Source organism: Cataglyphis hispanica, chromosome 2 (genome assembly GCF_021464435.1).
Source record: "Cataglyphis hispanica isolate Lineage 1 chromosome 2, ULB_Chis1_1.0, whole genome shotgun sequence".
NCBI lineage: Eukaryota > Metazoa > Arthropoda > Insecta > Hymenoptera > Formicidae > Cataglyphis > Cataglyphis hispanica.
Window position 1 is genome coordinate 6,440,796 of NC_065955.1, and position 27,271 is coordinate 6,468,066.

The following is a 27,271-nucleotide window of genomic DNA, read 5'->3' on the forward strand; positions in this document are numbered from 1 at the left end:
TCGTGTTCGTGCATCTGTGAACCGATTATGCCGCAGTCTCAATGGACACGGCAGAGCTATTCGTGTCTCGAATTAATTCTAACTGATCGAATTAGGGTGGAGCGAAGTGACGCTCGTTGAAATCGTATAATAAGAGATCTATTCCCCGCTCATATTTTTTTACAACGTGCTCGCACGCGTAGTGATTTTCATAAACGCTTCGTAATCTCGATTGATTCATATCGGAAGGCGGGAGAGGAATAAACACCTTTATGTGAGAGAAAGAAAAATATAATCAAATGTAATCCATTACTTATCGTATATACAAGTGACAGAAATACTTGTCGGGACTCGTTTTCATAATCTTTCTTTTTATTGTTAGATCAGACCTATCACGATAAAGCAAGACGGATCGCCTGTTTGTCGGCAACTCTATTCTTTAATACATCACCGTTTCGATAACGAGAAGAAAACAGGGTAACGGTACACTCTCGTTCGATGCATCGGGAATGCTAGCAACCCGATTTAATCTCAGTTTCATCGTACGTTGTAAGCGATGATATCGAATAGCGGCGTGGAGTAAATAAAACGACCGCAAGATATTCCAAGTAAAGACGATTGAGCAACTTCGAGAGCATAATAAGCGTATACTGTTTATCTTCTATCAACTATTGATAGAAAAAAAAACCCACGAAATATCATATATCGTATTTGTATACAGATACGGGAGAAACAAAAATGAAATAACGGAAGGAAGATTCTTGCGTATCAACCCACGAGGCCTGATACAAAGCTAGGGAAAGTAAAAACTGAGTCAATTTTTATTAGTCACACTTTGTTTTTTCCCACATATCTATTATTGTATCCAAAAGTATTGATTTTCAGGCGCAGATTGATCTTAGAAGAGTATAAATACAATATAATCTCTCGTACTATACTTGATATATCACGTTTATAATTCAAAAAAATTTTATTGCGAAAAATAAATTCTATAAGAAATAAGACAAAAATTATTCAAAAACTTCTTATAAGGATGTATGTCGAAACATTGACAAAAAAAAATTTCATAGACTGTTTTATTATTTCTTCTGAATCTGTGCAAAACTTGAATACAATTCTCTCAACGGTTTGGAAATTATTTAAGTTTAAAACAACTATTTATTCTTATGGAAAATTGCGTATTGTAGCACTTATTGACAAATTTGGCAAGGAAAAAACATTGCCAACAAAATAAAAATTTTCACATAGATTAAGAAAACTTATAAATATTTGTACAAAACTTGATTTAGATCCACTTACTTGTTTAATTAAGTTATTTACTAAAAATTGTAGAAAAATATTATTTGTCCCTTTCTCTCTTTCTACAAATTATTTGTTTCTCTTTGATTCTTGCAATTGATTTCAGGAGATATTCACGATCAAAAATTTTTGTCATAAATTAGGAAAAATATTAATTACAATTATTTTCTTTTACGAAGATGTCAAAAACCATATTATTTTGTGATATTTTAATTCTTTTTATAATCCGGATTTATTGATTTAATTTTTTAAATAATATATATATATATATTTTCTTTTTAATTTTGACAATTTGTTGCTACTATTATACAGCCAAAACATCCTTATAACAAGTATAGATAATTTTATCATTGCATTATCACATAGATAATAAATATGCTTATTGGCAAAAACAGTTAGTATCTCTATTCCCTAAAAGCATTGCTCTATTAATTCAGTTTTGCTATAAACGTGAAATAGAGCAATGTTATTCTTGACGTTTTGCGTACACGTCACTTCCACAAACTAATAAAATTGTGTCATTGTGCGGATTACTCATCGACGAAGAACAGCAGGATATAAAACTTCTGAGCACTAAAAGTTGTAATAAAAGTCACGCACCCCGCGGATTATCGTCCCTTCGAAATGATACACCCCGTGCGAATCATATTTCCCTGCAATCGCTTTAATTGTGAGAAAGTTTAGACGTTGTTTATTTTTATTATTTTATACAATAATATTAAATTTATATATAACATAATAAAATAAAAAGAAAAAATTATTAAAACTTGTTATAAAATTATTGTAAAACTTCTGGCAAGAGAAAGAGAGAGAACTTAAATAGACAATATTCTTTTTCATTCTCATGCAGTCTTGCGGAAAAATCAAATGGCATTGATCTCAAAATATACGCTAGAAATTTCTCATCATTATTGTAGAAACGCATCTGCTTTCGTAGTGTCGTCGATTCAGAATCTAGCCGAGGGGAAAACCGCCCCACGAGAATCTCGTATAGATCCCATGACGATGGAAGGCGCGCATATTCGGAACATTATGCGAGGAGTATCCTCGAAACCCCGTGGATCGGCGACGCGTTACTCATCCCATCAAATTGCATCAGTAATCCCCGAACGCCGCCAGCATTTACATAAAAATAATTAAACGCTTCTCTATATACGAGACCTAAAGTTTGAGAAACTACCATTGTAAGAAGAAGAACAATTATTTATTATTTACAATTTACAATCGACATCTACAATATCTACAAATCCGTTATCTCAAAATAAAATAAAGCTTATCACTCACCAACCGATGCGCAACAGGAGTTGATGATATTAAAGCTACATTGATAGTAATGTTACGTCTGTAACATTCAAATAGAAAATTTAACTTGTAGAAATATTCAAAATAATAGTAATTTAAAAAATTATTATTATTATATACGCGTCAAATTTTGTATTTGATAAACATTGCAATAATAAACATATATATATATATATATATATATATATATATATATATATATATATATTTATAATGAAATAATTTTATAATTCTGAAAAGAGAGATTATGGTTTCTTTTATGTTTAAATAAAAACTTTTACAAAATTTAAATAAAAATATTTTTCTTGTTAATATTCTCTTACTTAAATTGTTTAAATAAATGGACCGAATTAATTTGCATACACGAGATTGATATAACAAGTAATTAGTTTTCAAATTATCATTAATTGTAATAATTATCTTTTAATATAAAAACAACCATAAACAGATATTTCAATATTATAAAATTGATAGGATGGAATACAATTTTGTAATATCGCGAATTTCTGTGTACTTGTGTAATATTGAAAACACTAAAAAATTAAGTATAGACGTATAAAAAAATAAAATAATTTTATCATAATAAAAGTTCAATTTGAAATATAATTATCGAAATATTAATCATCAAAAATTAACGAGTTGTAACTTTTATTAAATTAGCAAGTTATAAGTTCTATTAAATTTTTGCTACAGCAAAATCTTGGGCTCTATTAAAAAAAAATCAGAAGAATGACATACAACTAAAATTAATTTAACATAGTACACATGCATGAAATGTCTAAAAGAACTCTAAAACTAATCAAAATGGTATTGACAAATGAAGAGAAAGAAGGAGTAGAAAAATAAGAATATCATACGCAGAAAAAGAAATGGCACGTTGAGTGCTCATCAGGAATCGGTGAAAACGAGATCGTTCACATCGAAGTTTATTTCAGAAAAGATATCGTATAGGTACCCTCGAGATTTGCGCAATAAATGGGGTAAGGGGAAATTCCACGCATCCCGCGTACACGCGTTTAACGTGCACGGGGGCGCGCGAGAACATCCATCAAGACCAGCATGGTGCACCGCGAGCACGATACGCAGCTGCTGATCTCCGCTCTTCCGTGTCGAGTCGACACGCTTTCTGAGCAGACCGGTAGCAGGATTCGACGGGGTCTCTAAGAGGGTGTTTGCACGGGAATAGGGGTAACCTCGAAGACGAGGGACAAAAAAAGGGTCCTACGAGACTCGAACGACGCTACTTGACTTGGGTAACGTTATATTGCGCGATTCAACCGAGGGCACAGGATCAGTTAAAAAACGTGAGGAACGTGAAGGGTTGTTGCAGATTTAATAAACCTGGAATGATTCGTTCGATCTTACAACGATGCTTGAGTTTACTTCTTATAAGGAATATTGATTGATTGAGAATTTATTTATTACGAGTAAGCAACATGCGTTTTCTGTTTATTACTTTTTTCCAAATAAATATGGAATAAAAAATAATAATCAAAACGTAATACTATTTTGTATTAATTAAAGTTCTTCTTCTTTTATAAGGTATTATAAAATATTTTTAAATTTTAATTAATATACAAATAGGAATATTTAATTATATATTTTATATATAATTAATTACATTTAATTGATTAATTATATTTAATTATATATTTATTATATTTATTATAATATATTAATTACATATTAAATTAATTATAAATAATAGTAAACTATTTTTAATTGCTTTTTATTTTCTAACATTTCGTTTTTGTCATCTTATACTATTTATATTATGTTATGTACGTTTAATTTATTGTTCTTTATTTCAAATTAAATGTTTGTGTAATTGTTGCAAATTTTATTATAGAACAGTAGATAATTGCTTCTTAATCCCGTGATAGAATATTGTTTTTTATCTTGGAGCTATTTTGATTATTTTGGTATTATAATTAATTATATATGTATTTTATACTATATATTTAATTAATACACAAATATGTATGCTACGCGAGAAAAATATTTTTATATATTAATAAATTTATAGATGTAATAATAATATAGATAATCGATTTAAAAAATTTAATAGATTTTATAATATCGAATTAATACCAAAATACTCTTAGCCGACGATGGATGGTGATTTCGACGAGTGTCGTCGAGAAGGAGGATGCTAGATACTTTTCTGTCGCATAAATCAATATGCATTTACGCAGGATTTTATGACTTTTACTCTCTACGAGGCATATATACCGCTTCCTCTTTTATGCGTGTCTGCAGCACAACACAGTGTTTGCCGCCGTATGTTTCAGCGCCAATCTCGCAACCAAAGAGTCTTTGTCGGATACTTAAAGTTTGATACTCCCATGAATTTTTTAGCACACCACGAATGAGCGTAGAACCGTATCTCCTACGTGAATGCTTGTGCGTCGCTATTGCGTATTCCAGCGCCTCGCGGCTATCGGCACACAGACGCCAACTTTGCCACAAGTCGTCGCATCGTGCTGGAGACAATCGAATAGTTAAGTATGCCGGAATCTCCGATATGAACTCTCCGGTTTTATTTTTTTTTTTGTAGACGCATGTGAAACAAAACGGAAAGCACATATTTCTTAAAAAAGGATAGGATGTTCCTCTAGTACTTTATATTGTGTTAACACAATATTATTAAATATATTTGATACGTTAAAAATAATGACAGAAAGTCCATATAATTTTGTTCATTTCGAATAATCGAGACAATTATAAATATGTATCAAATTGTTACTACAAATGGGCAAATTTTTGTCGGTTATATATTTTGTTATAGCATTTTAAATATAGAAAAAAATGTCATCTACTCGCCATTATTTTTCGCGATGAAAGATATTTCTTCATCTTCTAATTTGCAATATAAAAAAAGGTAACTGAAGCGTGAGTGTATCGTAGATAAAATTAAAAGTGTGTTTTCATCAGCGCGCAGTAATTAAATGCGAAAAGCTTGAACGACAAGCAGTCACGCGAAAGCGCACAAAGCTCGAGCTTTTGCTTCGTTCTAATAATAATCTCGTATCTGTTCATCATCTAAGGGCGCGCTGTGCACGCGCGTACACGTGTCTCCATAGCTGTTTCAATGTCGTCGCGATCGCAGATAAAAGCGGAAACGATGGCGAAAGATTGGTGCACATCTCACTCGTTCCATTCATTTATTATTCTCTGATAAAACCTTTTTTTAAGCTCTTCTATCGTCGCTTTGAATATTTAACAGATTCGATGACAACGGAGGATATAATGAAGAAAAGAGATGGAGCAAACATGATTCAGAATATCATTGTATGTGTCTGCGCATCGCGCTCGAATCTCTTGAAATACCATAAAGTTTATTTTTCACGTTTCTGCTTCTCGTACATTCTCGAGATTATTTTATTTCGCATTCTATCTCTGTTTTGTTTGCACGAAATGCAGTTGTCATATCGTGTTGTAAAACAAAAGTTAAATAAATCTATATGAAGTTATGTGAATGAGCCATTGATAGCAAAACAGTAATATAAATCAATAAAAATAAATGTTGCTATAATTCAACTTTCATAAGTAACTTGAAAAAAAATTTTGATTTTCCCTTTTTATAATGGACCGTGAAAAGATACTGTACAACAAAGAAATTGGATTTTACATTAAGTAGTCTCATGAAATTATGCATAAGTAAAACGATTGTAAACATATTAAAATAAAATAATTAATATGTATTCTAAATATTTTTACAAAATCAATAATTTTTTTAAATAAAGAAAATAAGTTTATATCGCACTATTTCACCTAACAATAATTAAACGTAACTCCATTTTTAACATCACAATATCGAAATGAGATTCTATTACGATCACACGATAATATACCGATTCGTTTGATTAAAAAATGCTGATGCTAGCGTCATCGATTTTCCCATTGTGGGGAAAAAGAGAGAGAGAGAGAGAAGGAGAGAGAAGTATTGCTCATCGGCGTCACTTGATTGTGATAACGCGGAAGTGTCGGCAGTTTCACGCGCGGCAATAATACGTCGAATGACGGAGCATTCTCGCAGGACAATCGTTCGCAGGGCCGTATAGGGTGTCGAAATGCAATTCATCATGCTGCAGGCAGAGCTATAGACAGAGAGAAAGAATGGTAGAGGAAACAGTAGGAGAGGCGGTGGCACGATGGGTGCGACTGGGCCTCGGGAGCCTCTCGGTGCCCTCGCACGCACTCGACGCATCAATCTTCTTCGCCAACAATGTTCGCGTAAATTACCCTCATCGATATCAAAGTGACGAGGGTGGCAGCCAGCGATGGCCGGCGGTGGAGCTTGCGGAAGAGACCGACCCTTATCTCGCACGCGTTGGAAAATTGAGTTTACATAGAGACCTCTCGCGAGGACCCGTCCTCGAAAGAAGAAGGCACTCTCCTTCTCCCCGTCATGTCGACTGTCACTTGCACATGATGAACATCTCATCATCTGTTCCGAGGGTATTAGGGCGTTACGAAAGGGTTGAAGATCCTTTCAGATAATAACAATGAAGAAACAAAAGTTATGATAAATCTATTTGATATACTGACATTATATTGTATATAATATATGTATCTCTGATGAAAATAATTTCAACGGGTGTCTTATCACCCGATAAAAACCTTAAATGTTTTATATTATATTTAGGATTTTTCTGAGACGCTTGCATAAATATATGACTCATAATTTTGCAATTATTTATCGATTTAAGGAGGCATATCCGCGTTTGAATTCTGAAAAATAAGTATATTTTCTAATTTTTTTTTTGCAGCGCAACGACTTGATAAAAACTTTTTATTTTTTTACAATATTAATACAATATTATAAGCACTTAAAAAAAACTTGTAAACTTAAAAAAAAATTTTTTAACTGAAAATTTCTATTTAAGTAGTTAATAATATTGTATTAATATCGTAAAAAAAAAAAACTTTTATCAAGTAATTGCAAAAAATCTAGAAGCTTAAAGTATACTTATTTTTTCTAGCATTCAAACGGGTATATTCCTCCTTAAAGATATTTTTTTTTAGAATGCATAGTGACATAATTCTGGTTGAGAAAACATGTTTATTTACTACATTATGATGCACGATACTTGGGAGCGTGAAAAATAGATAGAAATAGATAAAATAATAATACATAAAACGTGTTTATATACCGAATCTCGGTTCGAAGGCGGTTTGTAAATTCAAATATGCGCCTCAGGTTGCAATGACATCGATAGCGCTATAAATTATTAGCATAGCATGCCCCGAGCATGCCTGCTATGTGTACACGGCAGAGTTCGGTAATGCGGCTTTAAATTTTCTTCAGGCATTCTCGGCAACTCGCGTAGGATACGCGGGAGAAGCTGCAGGTAGGCGAGGGATTAGACCGTAAAAGTTTCGACCGAATCTCAGAGCCGTGCGGCATCAACGTGCCAACGATATCGGAGCTTAATGTACTGTTATGATCTTTATGGCTGCCGTTTATAGGCCATTACGATTGAGTTTTCACGCCAAAACAGACTCAGCCGCTACGGGAAATCTATATCATCCGCCGCTGTAAACGTCTTCGGAATACTTGCGGCGAGGCCAAATCAGCGCGCGTCCTTCGTCAGAAATTATTATTTAAGTTCGCGCCGTTAATATTCGCCTCCGTCCACGACAATCCATTTCAAGATTTCCCGAAATAATTCCGTTTCTGAAAATATCGTTTCTCTTCATGTAATTGAAAGTTGACATATCAAAAGAAAAATTGAAATAATTTATAAACGTTTTTTTTTTACACATCTTTAATTTACTTGTCATACTCATTTATTTTATTATGTTTATCAATAATTCAAAAGCAAATATCGTAGGATAATAAAGAATTTTTTTATTAACTCAATGTTAACATTCAATTACAATCTGAGAATTTACTGTAATTGAATGAGACCAATAAGTAATACCTGAGAACTTTTTAACGAAGCTTATTTTAATTTCACTCACAAAGAGCCAAAAGTGCCGGCCGGATCGCGCGCTAATTGCATTAATTGCGAAATTTTCGTAGCACCTATTAACCAAGAACAGTGAAAAGATCGATTTTTTCAATTTCTCTTCACTCTCTTTTCCCGATATACACAAGTATTTGAATCGAGAAAGGGTAACACTGAGATATTATCTTTAATTGCGCGGCAGCTGTAGCGATTAATACGATAGAGTAAATTGCGATTAGAAAAACGCGCTTGTCGTGTCGTAACGGCCGGACAGCACCCCCGTTATGCGTTTAAGCGCACGCGACGGAATGCATAATGCGGATAAACTCCGATCGATAGTTCGAGCTAGTGCGACGGGCACGCACGAGACTTTTGAGATCGAAGCGAGATTATCTTAAAGCGGTGACAACGAGCTGTTCTTTCATCAAACGGAAGCATGTTAATTCTTGTTGTCACGTACGAAGACCTTGGGGAGTGAAGTGGAAAGAACTTTAGAATTCTCGATTTATATTTACAAGATTAGTTTCAGAAGATCCAGCTCAATTTTTTCCATCCAATATTTATCGACTCAAGAAAAAAAAGATTTTTGTAATTAATATATAATAATACATAATATTTATATGATAATATATAAAATATTAAGATAAGGTAGATCATCAGAAAACTAAATACATTCAAATTTTGTTTTATTTAAGAAAAAGTTTTTACACATTTTTATTTCGCAGTTTTTTTGTATCTTTACATTTTTTATTATTTTGTAAGGTGAACTCTGATTTGATTTTATCATTTTATATTATATATTTAGAAAATATATATATATATTATTAATATGAAAATTTTGTAATGCAATTATAGTTATCATATAATAACTATAGTTATCACACAATAGAGCATTCTTCGTGCACAAATAATTATAAAGTATATTTTATATAAAGACTTACTTTTTTCAAAGCTGAAAGCTTTGAAATTAGTTACAAAATTCGTTGCACATTCCTCATTTAAAATGACAGCGATTCGTAAAATGGAAAATGATATTTTTAATCTAAAAATAGATCTTTTCTTTATTTATAAAAAAAAAAGAACCGATTGTCAGCCATAAATCAAAAATATTTTATGACACATAGTTTTATTTATCTAATTTAACAAAAATGTTTTGTTTTTTGTATCAAAAAGAGAGGGCACAGATCTAGTATACAGCCAACATCGTTTTTACAAATATACCTTTCAGAAAAGTAATTGTCATAAAATGTCAATTTTTGATAATTTTATTTTTATTTTTATTATAATTTTGGCGAGATATTTATTGTGTGATTTAAATGGTGTGGTCATTGCCGCAATTTGATAGAAATTTCATCGGCTTCAATAGAAAAATTTTCTCAATTGCGACAACAATCTATATAAGTATTATATAATCTACATAAATTAAATAATACGTTTAAAAAAAAATAATATTAAAAATTAATTTAAAACTTTTGTAATTAATATTAGTTTTATAATATGTAGAAAATAGTTTTATAATATCTATAAGTTCTGTAATAAAAAGAAGTTACTGTAACATAAAGAGATTCAACAAATAAACGTTAAAATTTATTCACACGTTAGATGTATTAATTTCAAAAATCAATTAAATTTAAATATAATATAAATTTAATTGATTAAATTATTTAATTAATACTTATACGATTACATTAATTACGATTTGAAAAATAATACTTTTATGCATCAATTAAATGTTAATCAAATAATTTAATCGATTAATTTTATACCGACTAACGATTAATATTATTAATCGATTAAACTTGCGTTTATTTATGTTATGATTTATTAATTTCAAAGAGTGTTTAATTAATTACTTTAATCAATTAAAATTTTAAACAATTAGTCCAACATTATAGCTTTATATCTACAATTATTATACATATATTATTCATTTATTATTAATAGCTCTTAGATTCTCAATATTTTGTCTTAAATCTGACTCGAGTCTCCAGATGAGATATTGAATTTTGCTTCTATAACCTTGAGGTTATTTCGTAAAAATAAACAAATATTATATCGACATTAATGTTCAGTATCGCAGTGTTTATTGTAAAATAGGTAGTGCTATTATCTTAGATAGAGGTAAAGTGAGTATAAAAGTCTAAACTTTTAACATTTTTAATCCAACAAAATATTATAGAAAGCTGAAGAAAGATTTAACATCATTGATAATATGGTGAGTATTTGTGTGCGTGTATGTGACATAAATAATAAATGATAATAAATGATAAACAATATAATAAATATTATTTTATAGAATTTTCGGAAAAAAGAACGTTATTAATCATCTATTACGTATAATTTTAGGATCCTTTTAACATAAGTGATTTATTTTGTGTAAAAGACAATATTTTAATAGGAGCAAAAACTGCCGATCTAGATGAAAGAATGCAAGATTGGAATATAAATATTGGAAGTTTAATTTTAAAATCCTTTATATCTAATCCGAACTTCGTTGGTCAGGTAACATGTTTTAATAATAAAACTTGTTTGCTTCTTAGAGATGTATACATAATACAAGTATCTATTAATTACACCGTTCAACAAAAAATGACTTTTTTCCGAACATCGGATTAATCGTTTCTTATATGTTTTTGGACACGCTGAACACGAGTCCAGTTTTGAAATTGCTCTATCACATTAGAATTAGAAATTTTTTGAGAAATTTGCAATTTAAGTTGCAAAAAGGACTATTTTCACAAATATTGTAGTTACATATTATAGTTACAATATGTGAAGTGCTAAAGAAGTTTTATTGCAATCAAAATAAAATATATTGTTAGGACTTTCAACCCTCAAAAGGAACTTTTAATGTTGGTTATAGATAGTATAAAAAATATAATTTATTTTTATAATTATGATCAATATATAATTATGGTCAATATAAAAAACGACTAATCTTCCGTTTCATATATTTTTGTTGTTGTTGTTGTTGTTGAACTGTGTTATGTAAAATTATATAAATTTATTAGATAAAAGATAAAATATTATTAGGTAAGAAAGTAAGTAAAAAATATTGTCTCACAGGTGGATGAAAAAACAGGTGAAGAAAATACATTTCAAGAAATGAGAGAGAAAACCGTAAAATGTGCATTATGGATGCAAAGATTGGGTATTCGATCCAATGATGTAATAATGATATGTACAAACAATCAATTAGAAGCTTATGTACCGTTTATAGCCGCTTTATACATCGGCGCTGTTGTTAGTCCATTGGATATGTTTTATAATCTAGGTATATTATTTTTCTAATTTTCATACTATTCATTTTCATAGTTATTTATTAAAAATTTAATTTAATTTATCATTCACAGAAATGATAGATTTCTTTGTGGAGCAAGTTAGTCCAGTTATACTTTTCATCCATGAAAGATTTTATAAGAAAGTCCACAAAATTATAAATCAATTACAAGTCCTCAAAGACTTCCCCACCCCAATAATCATAGGTATTCCCCATAAAAAGGAAAATGTACAAACTACAATTAAAGATATCTTCACTCTGGAACAAATTCTGAATTTCAACTACGATCCGGTTAATATTGAACACTTTTCCTGCCCAAAAGTGATAAATGTGAAGTCAACTGCGATGAAATTGTTTACTTCAGGCACAACTGCTTTTCCTACACAAGTAGACATTCCTCATTTAGCTTTCATGGCTCCATCAAATCAACAAGCACCCAATATGCGTAAAAATGATACCGCTCTGTTGTTAGAATCCTTATGTTATATCAATGGCATATTTATGACTATTCAGGCTATTCTTTTGCAAGTAAAAGTAATCAGGATTAATACACAATTCACTGCACGAATATGTGAAGCAATAAAAAAGTATAAGGTATTGAACAGACATTTAAATTTTTTCTGGATATGTATAAAATATAAATAAAATATTACATAATATATAAAATATACAAATTATATAAAATGTTTATTTATCTTAGATAACATGGATTTTTCTTGAAGCTAATCTGTGCAATCGATTAATTAAATTTAGCGAGCTTGAAAAACATGATGTCTCTTCTTTAAGGACAGTTGTATTCGGCGGTTCAACTATCAATTCATTCAAAATCCATGATGATCTCACAACATTGCTACCTAATGCTTCTATTCTTCAAGCATACAGTATATACATTCATTTGTTACAATTATAATCAAATGCTGACATATAATAGCAATATAATATATAACATTAGTGAATCTTGTTATGTTATTTCAGGTCTGACTGAAACAGGCATCATCGCTTATCAACGACAACCAGGGAAAATGGGATCTTGTGGTTATGTGAGTGCTGATGTTCAATTAAAGATAGTCGGTAAAGATTATCGCTATAGAGAAATATCATTAGGTCCAGAACGGTATGGTGAAATTTATTGCAGATCTCCCTATATGTTGACAGCATTCTTAAAACATAATTCTGAACAATCTAGAGGTTTGTTACATTTTCTTATAATTAATAATCTTTAATTATGATCTTTATCATATGATTTACATGCTTTAAATCATTAATGAAGAAAATACTTGTGTATAAAAAATTTTTACTAATTCGAGAGAAACTAGTCATTTTAGATTGGTTCAAAACCGGAGATGTGGGTTTGTATGACAAAGATGGCGATATATATATCGTCGATCGAAAGAACCAAATTTTTTATATACGAAATCATAGGGTTATACCAACTATAATTGAAAATATCTTACTATCTCATGATGCGGTGCTTCAAGCAATTGTAATCCCTATACCGGTCAATGATATTGAACACTGTATGGTAGCGATTATTATGAAAATACCTGGAGCAAAGGTTTAAATAATTTGCTTCTCATTAAGTCAGATAGCATTATTTGTATAAAAAGATTTACGTTATAAATTTACGTATTATCTGGTAGGTGACAGAAATGGAAATAAGACAACTTGTGGTAGAAAAAACCAGTAGTATATTTGCGTTCCAACGTGTGATATTCACTAACATTTGGCCATGCCAGTCTAATGGAAAAAACCGTCGCAGGTGTCTTTTGAATATGGCGCGTTCTAAGTACTGGGGACATAAATAAGATCTGATAAATCTGTCAGCAGAACATTATAATCTGCGCGTTAGATTCTGTAATAGCAAAAAATAGAGGAATAATTACACATAAAATTATAAAACATGTTGAAATTTTATAATTTGAATCATGATGTAATAAAATATAATAAAAAATCATACGATAATGCAATACTTTAATATTTTTAATAAAAACTGTAATACATATGTGCAAAATTTTATATTTATTATAAATTTTAATTAACGTAAAATATTTTTTATCAAAAATGAAAAATTTATAATATCTTATAGAATATTGTATAATTAAACCAAAGCAAATTTGACTGCAACTTTGAAGTAACTTAAAATAAGAAAATTATATAAAATTATAAAATTATATAAAACAGATTATTGGTATATTTTGTATTAATATTATATTAATTTTATATATTTTATTATCAATAATTATATATTTTTATATATGCAGTTGCAATATACAATAAATATTGTTTACTTTATTTTTTAATTATATTTTTTTAGTTAATTCGTAAAAGTATTATGATAAAATCAATAGAAAACCTCAATAATTAAAAAATTTTATTTATTATTTTATACAATAAATTATTAAATGTTTTAAATCTTGTTTGCAAATCTCGTTTTAACGTTTTTCTATGTAAAATGGTGACAAGAATTGATAGATATCAATATATATAATATTGTCATAAAAATTATTTTTTATTTATATATTTAAATAATAATCTTTATTTTTTAATTTAAATATTATTTCAATTCAAATTTATAGCTCAATTATGTGGAACTGTATATATAGAAAATAGTTGGACATGTACGAACAATAGGTAACAGCTTGATTCCGACTGTCGGTGAAAGGTCTGGCTTGTTTAAAGTAACGAAAGTTCAATGCGTATCGACTGATGCGTAACTTGGAGTTGCAAGATTGCTTTGTAGGTACCGCTATCATGCAGTAAGCGAATTCAATTCGAAACATGCTACGCTTACTGATTGTTAGTAAATGAGGTATTTACGATAATTCATATATATTTATATATAATTGTCAATATCATATTTTAATAAATTTTATATGTAAAACTAAATATTATTTAGTTGAAAAATAGACATTCAGAATTTATGTGATGGAAAAAAATTATACATTTACGTAATCTTAGAATTTCAAATTCACATCTCATTGTCGATTGAATAAAAGAGTCAATATAAATTTTATATTTTATTATTTATCTTTCATAGTAGAAATTTGTCAAAGCATAATTATTATAATAAAATATTAACAATTTTAAAGAAAAAAGCGATCAAATTGTTAGTAAATAATAAATATAATAAATATTTTTATTTTTAACTTTATATTTTAATAAAGAAACGCTCATAAATTTTATCAGATATATGTACGTAGAAGTTTACTAATTACAAGCGTGTTTATCCGCCATTTGAATGGTCACGTATCGATCAACTTCTATGATATATCTGGAACGTCTTCTTTAGAGAAGCCTCCTGCTTACAGAAGAATTTCGCCACGGTTGTAGAACGATGTCAGTTTTTACGACACAGTTTTAGTTGACAAAAAGCATACGTCTCGCAATTTCACCGAGTATATTGCCCACCGTGAAATAAACGAGATTTCGTGGATATTATTCGCGAATTTAACTAGCCAAAAAAAGAGAGAAAAAGAGGATTGAGGAGAAAGAAAATTTAATATTGCAAAAAATATTTTTTTCATTTATTTTTAATTATTACATACAGTTCTTTTTATAAGCGGCTTTCAAAGAATTTCGATATGTTATCTCATTTCTTCTTTAAGCTTTATTGTCAACGATTAACTAGAAATCCACTTCTTGAATAAACAAATTTTATTATAGTTGTTTTTCTGTTTTTGAAGATTTATTGCAATTGTGTGTGTTAGAAAATTAATACTATTAATTATTATAATTATTATCACGCAATATTTATGCAACTTTTATGATATTAAATATTTAATGTATATATACATACACATATAAACGGCAAAAGATATGATATATAAAATAATCGTCGATTTAATTATTCTAAATAACTATGTTGCATTTAATAAAATTTAGTGCTTTCTGTGCGAACAAACAATTTTGAGATAAACTTTGTTTCAATATTGCAGGTAGCGTTACTTCGTAATTTACGTCTCGCTGTTTGTAATCTGGCAAGTTTTGAGTTGATGTCCTCGGTGACTACGGTGCCGAGCCGAGCTCGGCATGCTTGTTTTCGGCAAATAAACGCTTTGTTAATCTTCAGTTGCTTATCAGACTGGGAGAGATTATCTCGTGCCCCCCACGGTCGATTCATGGTCCGGCTGTTATGCCAAGAGATAACTCGAGCATAGCACGTACTTCCGTGAGCGAAGACAATTCTAGCGCGAACCAATTTCTGCCAGTTTCCTTCCTTTAATTGCTTCTTTCGTAAAAATGGACGATTCGAGTAAAACCAGATTGGATCGTTGATATTACGTTTTTAATCCGCCACCTTCGTCACGGGCGCTCGTTCTAAGGAAATGATATATTTAAGTCCCATAATGAAAATTTTTCTATATTCAATTAACTACAAATCTCAAGAAAAAATATTTTTTCACGTGCGAGAATATTTTTTGATGTGTATGTATTATAGAAATTCTAATTAAATTGTTTGCAACATCTTTGGACACTTTATATAAAATATTTCAGTCACTTACATTTAAATTATATGTATATCTTTTGATAAATTAAAATTTGCTTTTTTCTTTTTTTATTTATTTTAAAGAAAATGTAATAAATATATTATAAAGCTGTAACTTTTATATTTTCTACATTAAATGTCATGCCAACTAAGTTTGTAATTAAAATCTTATCAAGAAAAGATTTATTTTATGTTAAAAAAATATCTAAATATATGCAATTCGGATCGTAATGACCAAAACTATATTTTTAATCGTGTTTATAACAACATAAAACTATCTTGTATTATTTTTGAAGAAGAAATATGATAAAGACAGATAAACAGGTCGGTAAGATTTTGCATATTCAAAGCAAATCGGTGATTGATGCGGAAAATTACGCGGTATGTGAAAATTATAATTGCGAGGCTCAAGATTTTGTAGCGAACGTCAACCTAAAATTATACAGCATGTGAAAATTATACTCTCGCGAAGCTCGAGATTTCACGAATGAAGTTCAATTCGGCGGCAAATAGCAATTAGTGGAGCTACTTGAGCTCGAAATTATGTAAGGTTGCTTGATCGTGACGTTAATAGCGGTCATTTTAAACTAGTCACTCATGTCTCCCTCCGTGAAGAATTATCAACATGAATGCAAAGTAATTTATTTTCGCCGCGAAACTAATCGATCATATAGATGTCTGTGTTTGTGTTTGCAGAAACGCGGAATGCAATCTTATTGTAGATACAACCATACAAACTTTATATGTGCGAATCAGATAGCGAAATCTGCTATGCAGATTTGCCTCTTATAGTTTCACGAGGAAATAATTCGTTTATCTTGATTTCGTCGAGAACGATCGATGCAAAATCGAGTTCTAATCAAAATTTATTCTTCAATTAAACACAATGCAGATTGATGCAAATAATCCGAATCACAATAATCCCGACTTATTTCTTAATTACATTAAATACACATATGTTAAGAAGAATTATGGATTATCGTATTTTCTTCGTCGCAATCTTTGCATATTTCAAAAGTGGCAGTATAAAATTATATTAATTTTTAAATTTTACTATAAAACCATATAACATACATCTTACTATAATTAATTTTAGTTTCTCAAACACCGTAAATTTATTATATGTACTTAAATAACGAAAAAAGTTTTAATCTTATTGTTGTCTTATCTGTTCTTATATTTTATTATAGTAATTTAATTTTTTGAATAATTAATAAAGTTTGTATCTTTTGCTCTTTGCATTAAAAATGGTCGACTTTCATTAATTAGTCATCATACCAATTGCTTCGCAAAGAAAGATTATTAAGGTCACGTATATTGTGATGTGCGTTGCGATTGTGCATAAACGTAATGTAACGTGCCTAGAGAGAACTATTCCCCCTCAGCAAATGACCCCGTTCGATTGAAAACCGTGGACGTGAGCGGAATTGATTATGCCTCAATTATTTCTATTGCGATTGGTATGCCAGTGCGACTCGTGCTCTATATACGCGCCTAAGGATAGGCGTAGAATGCATAAAAAAATGTTCCATTGTGCTGTTAATGGGAAAAAAAGAAAAACGAGGAGAAAGCGGAAATAGCAATGTGAAAACGAAGCCGTATAATCAGAAAAATCGCGTGAATTCCCATAGGGGAGGCTTACGCGGCAGAAGGATCACGTGGAGATCCTTAGGAGAGGCTTAAAATAACACAAATCAATCGACCACTAAATTCAGGATAAATCAATGAGTTTAGTTTCATATTTTACGGAATATTAAAGAAATTTTTGAAACAGTGTTTGATAATGTGTGATGTCGAAATTTTTTTCTAAGTCCGGAAATATAAGATTACAGCAGTAATGTAATCTTGGTTGACCTTATCACAAGTCATCAAATTTATCTATGAAAGCTACAAGCTTAGACGAAAAAAATACGATATTACATAAAAAATACAAGCTATTGTGACAAATTTCGGAAGCAATTATTTACAACAAAGACTAAGTTCTTCGAGAATTGTCTTGAATTGTTATATTTCTTCAAATATATCTTACAGCTTTGAATTAAAATATTCGTAATCGACGCTTTTATCGCAAATTTAGAGAGCGGCGTGTTTTTCTAAGTCATCGATAAGCCGCGCTCTGAACGCATTCACGTGGAACATCCAGGATAATCTAATTTTGGCAATAACCGCGTGCCTTTCAATTCGTTGCTCGCAACCGAGCGCACCATCTTTGATGGCGGTATGTGGGTGTATTGGCTCATCGTGTTTTTTGTTTATTATGCCAGCACGCTTGCCTGGCTTATATTGTGTCGGTAGTGTAAATGCGTAGGTTGCTCTTGAAATCACAACCGGCGATACATAAACCTGTTCGCCGCATGCGAGATCGAGCGAGCTTTTCATTTCTACGTCTTTTCGCAAAGAGTCGATCCGCGGATCGCGCGATAATTGGCCGGATTATTCCGCGGATCATTCTCCATCTACTTTTCTGTGAATATTTTTTTTTTCTTTTTGACGTTAACGCATGTGTTGGTGCGTCGATCGGGTACAAAAGTGCGAGGAATAATTAAGCTATCCATCGAGGAGCTTGAAAAACGGCGCTTGAAATTCCGCAATGACGCGCGATGGTTTTTATCGCGTTTTATTCGGGTTAATTGCGAATTACGGAATTCGCACGGGCATTACGCGGAACGTTAGCTTAGCGGAATATTTTCCGGACGGGAAAAAGCGACCACCCTTCGGTGGCTCCTTTTTCGTTTAATTAATCGCGACTTTAAACTCATCGCGCTACACGAACATGGCCGCTTTAATTTTCCCCTAACAACATTCATAAATCTGCGAATAAAATTCTGCTATCCGCAGCTCGCACAATTAGTGAGAATTAAAAGCGCTGCGAACTAATTTTGGTTGTAACAATTGTTTAACGATGTAATCGTATTATAAAGAAGAACGTAACGGGATATAATTATTAATCGCAATTGCGATTTGAATATTTTTTTAATAAACTAAAAATTTAATGCCACTTGAATTTAAGTCAATATTTGCATATAAAAAGATAGGATGAAAAAATAGTCCTACAAAATAATTCGATCACAAATTTAATGAAAAAAATTGAAAACGAAATAAATATTGGACAATACACGACATTAATGCAATTAATAATTTTTTTATAACATTTATCGCTTATTGACTTTATTAATTCAATAAAAAAAAAGTAATAAGAATAATATAAAAAAAAATAAAAATAAAATTCAATTAAAAATTTAATGAAAAAAATTGAAAATGTAATGAAATAGACATATTTGCAATATTCGATGAATACATTTTTTAATTGTATCAATATATTTTGCGTATTCTTTCTTAAATATTTAATTAATAATTTTATAACCTAATATTCAATTAAAACGATATTAACTCAATTAAAACTTGTAGCTCTTGCGAGGATAATCAAATGCAATATCTCAATCTGGCATATAATTTATAATGAAATTTCTTCAGATTCTTGGCTTGTTTGAAGACACTTAGAAAAGGAAAAAAACTTCTCTGTATATATCTCGCGTTTTTAAAACTCAAAGTTAAAAATGCTATTAAATTTCTATAATCAAGTATTCAATACAGGGATAAGAAGGACAAATTTTTGAAAATATATCTCTTTATTTTGAATATATAATACTCAGAGAAGAAAGAATTCAGAAGAAAATCAGAAGAAGCAAAGACCAATCTTATGACTCGGCGGCGGATTGTGCTACGTATAAACAAACGGATTCACTTTTATGCCCAAACGGTAGCGACAGAAGCTTTATGTCACCGTTAGTGCGATGTCGCTTAAATTGGAGATTTCGTCGAGGGACAATCTTAATACTCTCTCACAATCGGTTAGTTATCTGCGAGAATATCGTTTACGATAGCGATTCCACTGCGATAACTTTGAAATATCACAATATCATCTTGTGTGGTTACGTGCAGCTGATTCCGCATCGAATGGTCGATCGAGGTGAAACGTTTAGATTCCGTGCCGCACATATATAGGCGCTCCCATTACGACTATTCTAACTGCGATGATATCGTTTCTGCTCGTACGCCTTAGGGAAGTAAAATGCCACGCGTTATCTCTATTCTATTCTATATCGTGTCTGCATCCGACGGAAGCATAATTTGAATATGATAGTAAACCTGTTTGCGCAACATCTAGGCTAAATTTACGTAAAACGTGAAGCTTTACGGCTGCACGATTTGTTAAAAAGAACGCGCGAAACATTAAAGGGCGTTAAAGGGTGCGCAATAACGTGAGCGACGAGAGAAATTCAAGGAGGAAGCGAAACGAAAATGGATCTGTCATTGTGGATGCAATCGCGCGCCAGTATTTAATGTTCGAGTCCCATCTGTTTTGGATCGTCCTTCGCACTTGTCGTTCGCAGATGTCACACGTAAAACCGGCAACGTGAAATAAATGAATTCTGAATTAAACGTGAGGAGGAGTCCCGCGTATTCGTTTTGTTGTGCATTTACTTTAAATCAAAATGTATTTACCGCTTAGGACGTTTAGGTAGTCGCTGTTAATTGTTTATTAGGTTGTTTAGTAGGGCAATAATCTGGCAATTTTTATATATATGTGGCAATAATTTATATATGTAAGAGAGAGAGAGAGAGAAAGAAGGAAATCTCTGATAATTCAAATAAAATTTATTTAATTTTATACACACATATATAAACATATATAAATATAGCTTATAAGCGTATTATGATGTTGCTTTTCGAAAACTGAAATTCTTTCGCGCCTATACATTTATTCGAGCGATGTTTTCAACGTATTTTTTCATTGCTAAAAGCACTCTAAGAATATTTCAGTCTAAGAGTTTTTTTCAGAAATGCTTGTATCGAGAACTCGATTGAAATCTTTTAAACTCTACAGCATTTCTCGAACGTTTTTCGAGCTAACAATAGATTGGAAGGAATAAAGCAAGCAACATACCGGGAGCAACATACATATTTCTACAAAATAATTCTTATTTAAATAATTCCGCACGCGCTGCTGCACTTATAAATAAACGACAATGTTTTTACATCGATAATCCACTTCTACAACGAGATATATCATAGCGAATAAAATGGACAATTTAAAGAGTTAAATGTTGGTGAACACGAGATAAGCGCGAGATAAATCTTATCCATAAAAAAAATATATTCAAAAAAATATTCGCATGGGATATTTCTGTTAGCAGGAGGAACGACGTCGTACCGGAAGATACGTCGCGGGCGGAACAGCTCTCGCAGTTACATTGCTCGGGCTACATCATTTACTTGTACAGGGTGCGTCCACGATAGCGGGTGTGTGCATACCCGCCATCATAATGGCCTTGTACATAATATGGGTGCTGTACTCAGCCCGCAGGGACAGGCGGAAGGTAGCGAGATTTGAAATGCTGTGTTATTTCTCTGTGTCTCTTTCTCTCTCCTTTCCTTTCTTTCTCCCTGCTTTAATTTAAAGCGAAGTCAGCAAAGGCCATAAGGCTACGAAACGTTTTCGACAAATGCCAGCAAAGTATATAAATAACTGCGTATTATATTCTTGAAATTCAATCCGGCGTTAAAAATCGGTAACATAGACGATAACATAATCTTTATTGTGTCGTTTGACATTTCACGTATTGTCATCGGTATATATTACCTTTCACTTTTACACACTTCATTTCGTTAATGAGATCCCCGGGGGAAATTAGAAAACACTGGTTCGGCAAAAAGACGATTTTTATGCAAAATTTGTGAAACTGTTTTCTCGTTTTCTCGTTAATCAAGCTTGAAAAATGATGGAATTTTCAATTGGTATCGTCGACGATTTCTACAGTTATCTAGGATGAATTTAAAATGGACTCTATTCAGCGTGGAACTTGTGTAAGGAACTTGTGGAGTTTGCTCACTTCGCTTAATGTTAAAGGACTTTAAAACGACTCGTTCGTGTACAATACAATAAAATATTCAAAGTTTTATTAAATTGTTACTGTTCACGATAAAAAAAAAGATATCGCATACTATATTCGCATAAAGTAGATACGCGTCGCTTTGCCACTTTTTAATCTTTCATTGAAATTGCTTTATATATTGCAGCGTTTTTTCTGCATACCCGTCACTTTGAAATGTTTCTCGTTTAAGCTTTATTTCGCTATTCTCTCTTCTCTTCACGTTCTTTTATGAAATGTAATTAATTTAACGAATATAACGTGGCACGCGTTATGTGCAGCACTATTCGCCACTTTTCTCTTGCAAAATAAACCTGATGCATATAACCCGGTACATATTTTTGTGTGACCTGCATCTGTTGAAAGTCTATATTTTTACAGAAACGTTTATATATAAATTGTTTATACTGTGTAAGTGTTTATACGTGTGTATACGAGGAAGTAATTGCCTAGTGCTTGATCCAAGCGGATATTTTTTTTTAATTTTTGAAAAACATTTTTAAAAACATTAAAATAATAGATTGATTCCCGTTTAATCATTAAAAATATATTAACATCAAATGAGCAGACAATATTTTTAATATTTATTATTCATTAATTGTATATTGTACAATTACTGAATAATAAATATTAAAAAGATGTTTAAAAAATATTGTCTGTTGAATATTAATATAAACATTTTTTTAATGATTAAAAGGGAATTAATCCATTTTTTTAATCTTCTTAAAAATGTTTTTAAAAATATTTTCAAAAATATTGTTTTGCTTATTAGGAAAATGTATTGATATTTATCAAAGAAGAGAAACGGTACTAGAAAATATATTTAAATTTTAATCAATTAGCATAACACGTGATATATATATATATATATATATATATATATATATATATATATAAAGACAATAATGTACGATAACAACTTCGATTTATATTTACTTTAATAAAAATGATGATTATTTAAAATAATGAATTATTAAAAATAATATATATTTTAAATATATAAAAAAAGTATCATTAACAGATGTAATAAAATAAGCGATAAGCACAGAAGAGATTTTTGCTTTGCATTAGAAAAATGCCTGAAATTGAAAGAACAGCTTTAGTCAATGCTATTCGCGAAGCGTCCTTTTCAGTCAGATTGTAAACAAGCATCCGAAACGAAAATACCTTCAGTCGAATTTCTCTTCCTACGACCTATGACGATAAGCGGATATAAACATCAATAGATCGGAACAGTTCCAGATGTTACTTCTCTAGCATCGAAATTGACATTCGTATTGACGCACAAGATGTGACAAAATCAATCTGTTGGTGAAGTAGAGCATGCGAATAGGATTATCGATCCTATTATGGCATCAATCAAACAAAATCATTGATAATACGCATATAATTAGAACGTTCGTATTATTGATACGGTCTATTTACGATCTATCAAATAATTTTTCTCGCGCTCTTTCAGTCCGACTGACAGTATCATGCTGGATACAGCGATGATGCCGCGTAATGACGGTGGCGAAGGCCAATTAAATTGACACTCTGCATCAAGCTATCTCGGGATCGAATTACAGTGAACTACATTCGATCGCTTGCTATCGATGCAGTCTGCAATGTGATTGCTACTGCAATCGCAACTGAGTAGTGAACTCATGAGAGTATCGGATGCAATGATAATTTCGTTCTTCTATGTGTAGAAAGACTATAAAACTGTTCAGGCCAGATTAACATTGAATTATTCGCAAAAATTTTACATAAAAATTATATAATTAGAGTAATTATGTAATTATAATTATTTTAATTAATTTAATATTAATAATTTTATTTTCTCTCTCTCTCTCTCTCTCTTTCATTCAAGATCTCTAATGCATTTCTCGATCGTCTAAATCTAAATTAATGTTATCTTCTTTGAAATATATGATATCTAACTAGTACAAATATCTTATTCGGATCTTGTGTACACAAAGTGCACATAAACACAATACCGCATATAAATGCAACGTACACAATTAGAACGCGCATTTGGGTTTACCCAATACATTATGCAGGCTTCATCACTCATGCGTAGTAAATGTTGTATTGTCTCTATTTCGATACATGTACATAATTATTATGTTGCATGATGCTCGCATGACAAGCATATATGGTAAATGTTTACGCCAGCTATTACTTCTCATGTAACAATCAGTCGTGAATTTTCGATGTCAGTTACAGGCGCAGTAATTTTCTACTCAATTTCGTTCGCATAATTTGGGTCAAAATGAAGAGTCGTTTTAAATAGTCGAAATTCTCATGTTTACAAAAGAAAATTAATATTTGATATAATGTATAACAATTTTAACATAAATTAAATCTCAGTAATAAATTATTGCAAAATTAATGCAAAATTGCACTATTTTTGCAAAGTTTTCGATTAAATTAAATTAAATTTTGATTATATTTGCATGTAGAATATAGAGATTGTTTTGTATACGTTAAAACAATTTACACGTTAAATATTATAAGAATAGTTATACTTTTTATGTAATATAATTTTTAGATTTAAAATTTAGAATAAAAGATTAATTAAATAAGATTTAGAATAAAATTTAAAAAAATGAAAATTACATTGTGCATTCCGCTATGTTTATATAATTCTTTTTATCATTAATTTGTAGATGTAGACTTTGTAGCATTTATATTATATATACATATTGTAGAGTATTTTTATTATTAAAAAATAAAATCTAATGTTAAATAATACTATCTTAGCGAATTAAATTTTTAAATTAATAAACAAATTTTTTGATTAAATAAAAATAAATTTAAGCATCCGAATCATGAGTAAAAGATGAAAAATATTTACTTTATTAATGTTTATCAATTAATAAATTAAATGTATTAAGTTTTGATACTTGATAGATGGATTAAAAAGAGAAAGGAAAATATTAATTTATATTTTATTAAAAAATATTTTATTAAAAATTCTAAATTTGTTGCTTTATATAAGAGCTTTATATATGTATGTAAAAGATGCTTTGTATATATAATCTACTTTATATAAGATAATATTTCGTGTGTCATGAACGAGCAGAGTTAAATTGTTGCATATTTAAAATCGTACTACATCACGCGAACACAAATACAATTCAAGTGGAAAGCATAAACATTTGAAGATTAAACAGCAACAAGCAAATTTCATCTGCTCTGCATGTCGATGGAAGTTAAAAACAAAGCTTACGTAAAACTGCCGGAAGTTAAATGTCATAACTGTGACATAACTCTGCGCGAAATTCGAAGGATCACCGCGCCGAAGTTCGACAAAGATCGTTCCTTTGAGCGATATTTTCAATTTTCGCGAACAGCATGCGCGAACTCGGACTGTGTGTGACAGCGCTGGCAATTAGATCGGCTCGGAACCAAAGCTGCATCATACGAATTGATTCAATTATGCCGGAAGTCCGTCTCGACGTTGACGCTCGCTCGCACGAATTACGGATTGCGCACTTTGCGTGTACGTCAACGCGAACGATTTGCGGTCCATGATATATATAATCAACCGTTGATTTCAGGCGCTGAGGTTCGCTACGGCGATGCAGTTGACTGAGGTTCTCAGCATCCCTACCAGATCCAGATCTAACGTCATTTGCAAGAATTCTACGAGCAACAACAATTTAGAGAAAAACACGTCAAATCAATACAAATCAAAAAGCATTCGCGAAAATCCTGCTTTTTTTGATAAAGATGAAGCGTAACAAAATTAGTTGAAAATCTGAAAAATGTTTTGAAAAATTGTATTATAAATATAATTATTACTAAATGCTCAAAGACAAGTCATATTATGTTATTTAGGTCGAGAGAACGCATTCGTACAAAATTTCATACAATACATATATGATATTCTTTGTTAGTTCTAAGTTTCTTGTAAAACATATTCCTATAAATAACAAGATTTTCTCTATTATTTGCAATTTTACTTATCCTGAAAATTGTAAGAGATCTTGTCGAATTATAAGTTTAATGTACGAGAACTTAACAAAGAAAAGCTTTTAATATGGTATCTTTCATTTTTAGTTTTAAGAGCTTGTTATATCAAAAATAAATATATTTAAAGTAACTAAAATCTTTAATTTTAAAATTTTATATTATAAAATATATACATTTTTTTTTCTATAAAAAATAATGTTTATAAATTATAAGAGGCAATTAATTTTGTTTCTCTCTCAAATTTTTATTAGTTTCCTTTAAAAAAAATATTTTAAATAATCTAATAATACATACTCATTTTCCTAAATTTATAATAAAATAATAAATAAAGTATGTTAAATTTTTTATAGTAAAAAGCATTAATTAATTTTCTGAAATCTTATATTAGAAATACTTAAAAAATTTATATTAATTCTCCTAAAAAAAATATGCAGAGTATTTAATATATTTGTTATGTACATTTTCAAGAAGATTTTCTGAACTGTTTTGTATAAATAAAAGTCACTTTAAATATGTACGTCTGATATATGTTTTCTTTTAATTTCTTCTTTTTAAATTAAAATATCGAGATTTCTTCTTTTATTTATATTATATATTATATATTATTATTTATATTAATATATTTTTAATTTATATTGATATAAGATAATAATAATTTAATTTTTAATTTTTAGTTTTTAATTTAATATCTTTAATATATACTGCATTTATAGTTTTTAATTTATACGTGATAAAATTACATATATAAACCGATATAAGCAACACAAGTTTTGCGCTTGGAGTCTGTCAGACCAAGGTTTTCAAATCTCTCTCTTTCTCTCGAAAATTTCTGCTTCTTATTTTTCACAATAAACATAAAACCTTTGTTAACAAAGAAAGTACAATTATAAACGAATTTACTTATATAAATTATTTCTTGACTATTATAACATTAAAGTGTTAAGTTGTACAAAATGCAATCTCTACAATAACAGCTACTCATGAAGTAAGTACAGTACAAAAACTAATTAGCATCGTGAAAAATATGTAAGATGTCAATAACATGCCTTTTTTTAGAGAGAAACTAGAACGCTATAAG

General features: G+C 30.2%; 2 protein-coding genes across 6 annotated transcripts; both read left to right on the forward strand.

Moving 5' to 3' along the window:
- Positions 1–10,613: 10,613 nt before the first annotated feature.
- LOC126858960 (uncharacterized) lies at positions 10,614–13,800 on the forward strand. 3 transcript variants are annotated; one of them, XM_050609737.1, is made up of 8 exons: positions 10,614–10,749; positions 10,881–11,036; positions 11,601–11,808; positions 11,888–12,408; positions 12,515–12,695; positions 12,790–13,002; positions 13,131–13,369; positions 13,455–13,800. In XM_050609737.1, exons 1-8 carry the CDS (start codon positions 10,747–10,749, stop codon positions 13,617–13,619), a joined length of 1,686 nt encoding a protein of 561 aa, XP_050465694.1. In that variant the 5' UTR covers positions 10,614–10,746; the 3' UTR covers positions 13,620–13,800. The 3 variants fall into 3 exon arrangements, with proteins under 3 accessions (XP_050465694.1, XP_050465695.1, XP_050465696.1); XM_050609738.1 differs by having other exon boundaries at positions 10,626–10,749; positions 10,933–11,036; XM_050609739.1 differs by having other exon boundaries at positions 10,642–10,660; positions 10,933–11,036.
- Positions 13,801–18,759: 4,959 nt separating this feature from the next.
- On the forward strand, positions 18,760–26,056 carry LOC126858988 (uncharacterized). Of its 3 annotated transcripts, none has more exons than XM_050609800.1 (4): positions 18,760–18,829; positions 19,775–20,151; positions 21,496–21,681; positions 25,779–26,056. In XM_050609800.1, the coding sequence occupies exons 2-4, from the start codon at positions 20,095–20,097 to the stop codon at positions 25,959–25,961; spliced, it is 426 nt and encodes a 141-aa protein (XP_050465757.1). In that variant the 5' UTR covers positions 18,760–18,829; positions 19,775–20,094; the 3' UTR covers positions 25,962–26,056. The 3 variants fall into 3 exon arrangements, with proteins under 3 accessions (XP_050465757.1, XP_050465759.1, XP_050465758.1); XM_050609802.1 differs by having other exon boundaries at positions 21,499–21,681; XM_050609801.1 differs by having other exon boundaries at positions 18,812–18,821.
- The last annotated feature ends 1,215 nt before the right edge of the window (positions 26,057–27,271 follow it).